Source organism: Dictyostelium purpureum (genome assembly GCF_000190715.1).
Source record: "Dictyostelium purpureum unplaced genomic scaffold DICPUscaffold_677, whole genome shotgun sequence".
Taxonomy (NCBI): Eukaryota; Evosea; class Eumycetozoa; order Dictyosteliales; family Dictyosteliaceae; genus Dictyostelium; species Dictyostelium purpureum.
Genome location: NW_003520009.1, coordinates 1 through 8739, shown reverse-complemented (window position 1 = coordinate 8739; position 8739 = coordinate 1). Strand labels below are relative to the sequence as shown.

Sequence of the window (8739 nt, the reverse complement as noted above, 5' to 3'; positions counted from 1 at the left end):
TTACCATTATCTGGATAACATGTTTTAATAATGCTCTTGCTAAAATCATTTGACCAGTTCTTAACATACACCCCCAACCAATATCTGTTGTAATTGTTGTGTTTTCTATTGGTGGGAAATCTTTTCTATAACTAAACCATATTAATGATCTGACATCATCTAAAAAATTTGATTGTATAATATTATTATTTAATGTACTAAAACTATTTGTATTATTATAATTAATAATATTATTATTGCTATTATTATTATTGTTATTATTATTATTGTTATTATTACTATTATTACTATCTTTGCTATTAAATAAACTTTGAAAAAGGCTTGATTTAAGACCACTATTACTACTGCTACTATTATTAGCTATATAGCCATTATTACTATTGTTATTATAATTATTACTATTATTATTATTGATCTCATAGCACCTGCCCATCATCCAAATAGGAGAAGATGAAAATGATGGAGGCTCGGTTGGAACTAAAAAAAAAATAAAAAAGTAAGAATTGGAATTATAAATAAAAGATTGAATTATAACTATATTTACAATTTCTATAGATATTATAAAGAGACATCATAATTTTTTGCTTTCCTTCTTTATATATATTTAAAATATTTGTTTTTTGTTTCTTTGGCTGTTGTTGCTGTTGCTGTTGTTGTTGTTGTTGTTGTTGTTGTATTAGCATTTGTTGTTGTTGCATTTGCATTTGTTGTTGCTGCTGCATTTGTTGTTGTTGAATTTGTTGTTGTTGAATTTGTTGTTGTTGAACTTGCTGCATTTGCTGTTGTTTTAAATATGGTATCTGTTGTTGATATTGACAAGGCTGTAAATGACTTCCATCTAGATAATATTAAATTTATTAACAAACCAAAAAAAATAAAAATCAATAAAAAAAAACTTACCCGCATGACTATATGAATGATATTTTGTCATTTTTATACACTGTTCGATGCTAAATTGTTATTGTGTATGGTTTTAAAAAATAAATATGGTTGTGTGGATGTGTTTAATTTTCCTTTTTTTTTAATTAAAAAAAAAAAAAAAAAAAGGTTATTTAAATATAAATATAAAAAATATCTAAAATTGACATAAAGAATAAAAAAAAGGTATAGCACAATAAAATTTAATTTATTGTAGTTTGTTGTTGTTATATTATAATTTTATAAAATATTATTTAATTAAAATAAAGAAAAAAAATTAAAAAAAAAAAAAAATTTAAAAAAAAAAAAGTAAAAAAATTAAAAAAAAAAAATTAAAAAAAAAAACAAAAAAAAAACAAATACTGTTTTTTTTTTTATTTTTTTATTTTTTTATTCTGGTAAAGTTTGAAAAATTAGGCAAATAATTATAAATAAAATACATAAAAAATAATAAAAAATAATATTTTGATCAGAATAGTTTTTAAATAAACTTAAATAAATACCCAATAAAATTATCTTCTTTTTTTTTTTTTTTTTTCTTTTTTTTTTTCAATTATCTCATTTATTTAAATAAAGGAAACTTTTTTTTTTGTTTTTAAAGAAAAAATTAAAAAAAAAAAAAAAAATCTTTTTTTTTTATTTTTTATTTAATTTTTCCCTTTTTTTTTTTTTTTTTAATAACATTATTTTGTTTCCCCAATATAAATTATAACTATTGTAAAAAAAAACTACAAAAAATAAATTTCGATAATAAAAAATTATACAGTTTTTTTTTTAAAATCCAACTTCATATTTGACAAATAATAAAATCGAAATATAAATTCAAAAATGATGATGGATTGTTTTGCCACACCAATATCAAAAAAAGATATAGTAAATGTAAAGAAACAACAGGATATAGATTTCATAGATGAAGATGCATTTATAGAAGAAGAAGAAGAGGAGGAAGAATATAACGAAGAAGATACAGATTATAATAATAATATCAATAATAATAGTAGTAATAATAGCAATATAAAAGATGGAAATGAAAAAAATGGATTAATAGAAACAAATAAATTATTCAGTATATATAAATTCGAAAAGAATATGTGTGATGGAGGTGGATTGGTACTAAATCGATTAATTGGTACCCAAGAAATGGATATTTTGAACCCATTCATATTGTTAGATGAAATCGATAGCACATCACCCGAAGAATATTCATATGGATTTCCTTGCCACCCACATCGTGGTCTTCAATTGGTTACATATATGCTAGAGGGTGAAATGGCCCATACTGATTCATTGGGAAACAACGAAACATTAAAAGAAGGTGATTTGCAATGGATATTAGCAGGAAAAGGCATTTACCATTCAGAGATGCCAGTAATAAAGAACGAAGATAATAAACTATGGGTAATACATTATTGGGTAACATTACCAAAGCAACACAAAATGATCAATCCAGATTATCAACATATATCCTCATCAAAGGTACCACAAATTAAATATCAACGAGGCAATGCTTCATTCGAAATCAAAGTTATATCGGGCCACTATGAAAACTATAAATCACCTCTAAATAGTATTGGAATAACACCAAATGTAGTGGATATAAAAATGCAGTTTTTAGTACCATCCATAAACCAAGATCAACTATTCTCTGAACCAATTAGCATCAATCTATGTGGTAATTCAAATTCATTCATCCTAGTCCTAAGTGGTTCAATCTCCATCAATCAATCTAAATTAATTGACCAAGGTCATTTCATTGTATTTAATAATAATAAAAATTCAAAAAAGTTCAAAGAGTCCGATGAATATGACGATATTAATAGTACAGAATTAGTCCAAGAAGATAGATTAATACAAATTACTTCAAATAACAATTTTAGAATAATGTTTTTTTCAGCAGAGATTTTAAATGAACCAATTGTAAAGTTTGGACCTTTTGCAATGAATAGTATTACCGAAATTCATCAATGTTTTATTGATTTTAAAGGTGTTTAAAATCAATATACACATAAATAATAAATAATTAATAATATAAATAATTTGTACTATACTTATAAAATAAATAATAAATAAATTAAAATAAAATTAAATAAAACTCCTCTCCTTCTTTTCCTCTTCCATCTTGGACCTCCTCCAAATTACTATAAAATTAAACATACTTTTAAATTTAAATATTATTATATAAAATTTATATTAAATATTTTATTTTTTTAATAATTTAAATTATATTAATAAAAAATTTTATATACAAATGATATAAACTATTAAATTAGGTTTATATTAAGTTTTAAAAAAAAAAAAGGATTCATTTATTTTAATTTGTTATTTTTATTATTGTTTTTCTTGGTTCATTATTTTTTTATAACATTCCATCGTACAAACTGGTAAATTGTTTTTTGGACAATTGTATCTTTTATTTCTATTACAATTTTCAACAGCACATTTAATAGGTATAGGTTTTTGGGGTTGTTGTTGTTGTATTTTAGAAATATTTATATCTTTTTCAATAGTTTCAATCATTGGATGTCCCATTGGGTATGATATAGTTTTTCCTTCTTCAGGTGTATCTTTATAACATATTGTATTACCTTTGTTATCTTTTATATATAAGTCCTAAATTAATTTGTTAATATGTTAGTATATTTTTGGTATTGTTTTAAACAATAACATAACTATAATTACATGTCTTGAGGGTTTTTTTTCTTCTTCTATATTGGATTCTTTTGTTGCAGCTTTTCTATAAAACAATTGATTGACAACATCTCTCATCATTGTTTCATCTTCTTCAATTTTCTTATTTCTTCTTTGTATGGCTAATTCACTCTTTTTCTGTTTCATTTCTTCTGTTAGTTCTTTTTTTTTCTTTCCACCTGAAGATGGGGTTAAAATACTTATATCTAATTTGCTACCCCTTTTAATATCTCTTTGTCTGCTTGTGGTTGTTGCATCACTTTCGCTGCCAATGTCATCCTCCATTTCACCACCCATACTACCAATATCTTCATCTTCATCATCCTCATCCATTAATTCTTCATCATCTTCATCTAATAATTCTTCGTCATCTTCAAAATCATCTTCTAATTCATCATCGTCTTCACTTTGATTATCTCCACCACCTCCATCTGATCTATCATCTGTTTCATCATCGCTGAATTTAGTTTTTTTTTTGGCCATTTTATTTATTTAGATATATTGATTGATTTATATTGCTATATTATATTATTATTATATTATATTATTAGTTTATTTTATTAATTTATATTATTTTATAAAATTTTAATTCGATAATGATACAATTTAAATTTAAAAAAATAATAAAAAAATATTTTTTAATTTTTAAAAATATAAAAAAATAAAAAATGAAAAAATAAAAAAATTTTTGAAAAAAATATAAATTTATTATAAAATAATATTAATTTTATTATTTTTACAACAGTTATTATTTCTTAGTATTTATATTATTATATTTATATTAATTTAATTATAAAATTTAAAAAAATTTTAAAAATAAAAAATTTAATTTTTTAAAATTAATTTTTTTTTTTTTTTTTTTTTTTTTTTCGTTTTTTTTTAATTTAGATTGTTTTCATATGATTCAATTTATAAATATTTCAAAATGGATAAATATGTAAAAATAGCAGGATCATTAGAAAAAAAGTTAATTGGGAAAAATTACAATTTAAGCGAATCTTTTATAAAAGAGTTTGGAAGTAGAAGTGGTTTTATAAATTTTATAAATGAAGATAAATCATTGTGTGGTATTGCTTTGGTTGATAAAGATATAGAACCTCAAATTAGAATTATGAATTTTGGTAATGAACCATTTTCAAGATCATATATAGAGTAGGCTTTAAATAATAACAAAAATCATTGTTACAATATACATTTAAAAGTAAATCATCCATGTATTAACAACTATTTTATTAATTAGAAAATCATTAAAAAAAGCTATGGAATTCAGAGAAAATTTATCAAATGAAAATAAACTCGATATTGGATCAAGAGCAGCATATAGATTGGTTAACGATGGTTCAGATGGTTTATCTGGCTTAAATGTTGATGTTTATGGAGATTATATTAATATTACTGTATTTATCAATAAATTTGTATCTTATTATTATTGTATGTTTACTAATACTTTTCATTTATGTTATTAATTTTAGACATTTTCAGATTATTGGAGTAATTATATGAATACTATTTCAGACTATTTATTAAAAGAAACTGGAAAGAAAGGAGTTTATTGGAGAAAAAATTTAAAAAAAGTATTACCATCATCAAAACATTACATGGGAGCAAAATATGAATTGGATGGAAAGAATCAAAGCACATTGACTGTTGAGGAGAATGGTATGAAATTATATATCGACTTATTGGATCCAAACTCAACCGGTTTGTTTTTAGATCAAAGAGAAAACAAACAAATCATTTCAGATTTATTTAAAAATAGAGAAAGTGGATCAATATTAAACACATTTGCTCATACATGCGCATTTTCATTAGCACCAAGTGTAAGAGGATATAAAGTTTCATCATACAATATCGATATCTCTGACAAATATTTCAAAACTGCCGAAAGAAATTTTGCTCTAAATGGTATCCCTCTAAATTTCCATAGATTTGTACAAAAGGATTTGTTTACCCAGCTCGAGGAGATGAAGCATAAATCAACAAGATTCGATGTTATAGTATTGGACCCACCTACTTTTGCAAGAAGTAAAAAGTTTGGTACATTTACAACTAAAAATAGATATAGGGATTTACTCGATTTATCAATACCACTATTAAATCCAGGTGGCTTTATTGTAGCTTTTGCAAATACTAGATCAGTAAGTGAAAATAAATGGTTAAAGCAGATTGGTGTCAAAGATTACAATGAAAGCGAAGAAACCAACAGCAATGAGGAATCAATAAAGAAAAAGGGACAGAATATCAAAATAGAAAATGAAAAACAAGAAATAGAAAGAGAATTTGAAGAAATTAAAGGTTTTGTTAAAACTGCAAAGCTTTCAAACGTTTCAAAGAATGTATTACCATTTAATAAATTACCAGGATTTAAAGCAGTTCAATATTTGGATCAAGCCATCGATTTTAATATAAGAGAGGGTGACGAAAGAGTTGCTAAACATTTAAAGGGTGTTTTATTAAAGAATAAAGTCGATTATTCAAAAACTAAATATTTTACGAACGAAAATAAAATAAATAAATAAATGTAAATTTTAAAAAAACTAAAAAAAAGAATATGGCGTTTTTAAAAGGAAATAGATTTATTAATATGTGTTTATCAATATGATATTTATTATATTATTTGTAGTTATGGACTATATGAATTATAGATTTGGCTCGACGATGGGGAGGATGAAAGTTCATTATTTGGTGATATATTTAATGAGGAGTCATGTGAAATATGTAAATGGTTATTTGTATCATTTAAATGAAATTGGTGTTCGTCGCTACTTGTGTTTTGATCGTTAAAAGAATAGTCAAATGATGAATGGTGACTGCTACTTGTTGGCACATTGCTATCGTTAAATGATGATGATATGCTATTGTTTTGCAATTGGGTTTGTTGTTGGTGGGTTTGTTGAATTTGTTGTTGTTGTTGTTGTTGTAATTGTTGTTGTTGTTGTTGTTGTTGTTGTTGAGCTTGTTGTGTTAATTGTTGTTGGTGTTGGTTGTTTTGTTGTTGTTGTTGATATTCATTGTAGTGAAAGTTATAGTCTTGTGAGTTACTTCTCTTTTTTGAGCTCGATTGGTGATTGTTGTTTGATGAGTTATGGATTTCCATTGAATAGGATCTTTTTAAACCAGCAATTTGATTTTGGTTAATTATGTGAAACTGATGGTTTTGTGGTTGAAAGTTAGCATGAGATGGATTAATATTTTTATATATTTGATTTTCTGCCATTTGTTGTAATTGTACAAACTGTAAATACTCTGGAGTAGTTATTTGGGCTCTTGAATATTCATCCAAATATTTTTTAGAGGTTTTGATTTCTTCTCTTGGTAACATATCTATTAAGAAATCAAATGTTTCACATTTTGATAACGAGTTTATGATATCGGTTCTTTGTAATGTTCTCCTTTTATTTAATTCAGTATGAATCCATGATCTGTGGGTCATTTCTAATATTAAAATTTCACAAGCTTTAGCAAATAATATGGGAGCTTCTGATGAAATTTTCTAATTTTTAAATAAAATGAATATTAGAATGAAAACCAATGGTTTAAGTAGTATGCTATTAAGTTTATAGTTACATTAACATCTTTATCAGATTTCATTATTTTCTTAATTCTTGCTAATGGTAATTCGTGGTTTTTAAAATCATCAGTTTTATTAATATCCTTGACCTGAGTTGACCAAAAGTTTGTTAATTTTGCATCTAAATGTGATTGAAATTGATTAAGAAAAGAATTTTGACCATTAGGAAATGAGTATCTTTGGTTTGGTGTAGATGATGGAGTGGTTGGTTGGGAGGCAATATTGTTTTGTGCTGGTGTTGAGGGTGTATTGTTTTGGTTATTATTGTTATTATGTGATGAGGCATGGTTACCACTGTTACTACTACTGGCATGGTTGGAGTTATTATTATGATGATGACTATTTACAACATTGTTAGATTGAATATTATTATTATTATTATTATGAGAGATAAGTATACCACTTGAGCTATCGTTTAACGAGGGAAATGTTGGTAAGGGGGGAAGGTTTCCATTTACATGGTGATTTAAATTATTATTATTGTTATTATTATTGTAATGTAAGTCATTTAGAGGTAGCATATTACTGCTACCACTATTACTATTACTACTATTATTATTACAATGATCATTATTATAGTTATGATTATTACCAGTATTTGCACTACTTCCATTACTATAATTATGGGCGGAGGTTTGCATGGGTGAGTAGTAAGAGGTACTGTTATTGTAGTTTATAAAACCCCCATTGATATTAAAGTTTGCATTAAAAGGAGATGGTTCTGGTGAATATAAATCACCGACATTTTCGGTAGATATATTTGGAATTGATGAGTGTGGTGAGTGTTGTTGAATAGATTTTGACCCATAGTGGTGACCAACGGAAGAGAAGCCATTAGTTGTTGGATAGTGCAAAATACTTTGGATATTATTGTCCATTTTTGAATATTTTTAAAATGGTTATTAATTATTATTAATTTTATAATCTATATTATCTATATTTTTATTTATACTATTATTGCTATAATTTTTTTAAATTAGAATTATTATTTCTTATTTTTTTTAATTGTATCTTTGATTTTTTTTTTTTTTTTTTATTATTTTACAATTATTAACTGAAATAAACTATAAATTTTTAAAGGTTATTAAAACTAAAAATTTATACTTTGATAAAGAAAAAAAGATAAAATTAATAAGAATAAGAATGAGATTTGATTGTTTAAAATATAAGTACAATTAGTTATTTGTTTATCTTATTTTTTATTTGTTTATATTTTTTTTTTTTTTTTTTTAAAAATGACTTTGAAATAATAAAACAAATTATTGGTTTGTGGTGGGTGTTGTGTTTTACTGTGTTTTAAAATTTTTAATAGACAAATAAAAAAATTTTAAAAAAATAAACACAATTGAGGAAAAAAAAAAAAAAAAAATAAAATTGGATGTGTAATAAATATTATTTTGGGTATATAAATAAATAAGAAAATAAAAAAATAATATTTATATTTTTAAAGGAATAAAAAAAATAAATTAAAAAAAAAAAAAAACTGTTGCAATAGATGATGTTTTTGAATTAATTATTATTTTAATTTAATATATATTTTTTTTTTTTTTTTTTTTTTTAAT

General features: G+C 23.7%; 5 protein-coding genes across 5 annotated transcripts; 2 read left to right on the top strand and 3 right to left on the bottom strand.

Moving 5' to 3' along the window:
• Window positions 1-4: 4 nt before the first annotated feature.
• On the bottom strand, window positions 5-931 carry DICPUDRAFT_85404 (uncharacterized protein; the record flags this gene model as incomplete). The annotated part of the gene is made up of 3 exons (XM_003294916.1): window positions 5-477; window positions 545-838; window positions 901-931. Coding segments are annotated over 3 exons (798 nt in total), but the record flags the coding sequence as incomplete, so codon positions are not given.
• Window positions 932-2007: 1076 nt separating this feature from the next.
• Window positions 2008-2910, top strand: DICPUDRAFT_44167 (uncharacterized protein; the record flags this gene model as incomplete). Its single annotated transcript, XM_003294918.1, has 1 exon — window positions 2008-2910. The coding sequence occupies one exon, from the start codon at window positions 2008-2010 to the stop codon at window positions 2908-2910; it is 903 nt and encodes a 300-aa protein (XP_003294966.1).
• A 336-nt stretch (window positions 2911-3246) lies between these two features.
• Window positions 3247-4089, bottom strand: DICPUDRAFT_85402 (uncharacterized protein; the record flags this gene model as incomplete). Its single annotated transcript, XM_003294915.1, has 2 exons — window positions 3247-3528; window positions 3598-4089. The coding sequence occupies 2 exons, from the start codon at window positions 4087-4089 to the stop codon at window positions 3247-3249; spliced, it is 774 nt and encodes a 257-aa protein (XP_003294963.1).
• Window positions 4090-4531: 442 nt separating this feature from the next.
• DICPUDRAFT_160058 (uncharacterized protein) lies at window positions 4532-6125 on the top strand (the record flags this gene model as incomplete). The annotated part of the gene is made up of 3 exons (XM_003294917.1): window positions 4532-4758; window positions 4847-5003; window positions 5079-6125. The coding sequence occupies 3 exons, from the start codon at window positions 4532-4534 to the stop codon at window positions 6123-6125; spliced, it is 1431 nt and encodes a 476-aa protein (XP_003294965.1).
• A 779-nt stretch (window positions 6126-6904) lies between these two features.
• On the bottom strand, window positions 6905-7317 carry DICPUDRAFT_12367 (uncharacterized protein; the record flags this gene model as incomplete). The annotated part of the gene is made up of 2 exons (XM_003294914.1): window positions 6905-7099; window positions 7174-7317. Coding segments are annotated over 2 exons (339 nt in total), but the record flags the coding sequence as incomplete, so codon positions are not given.
• Window positions 7318-8739: the final 1422 nt, after the last annotated feature.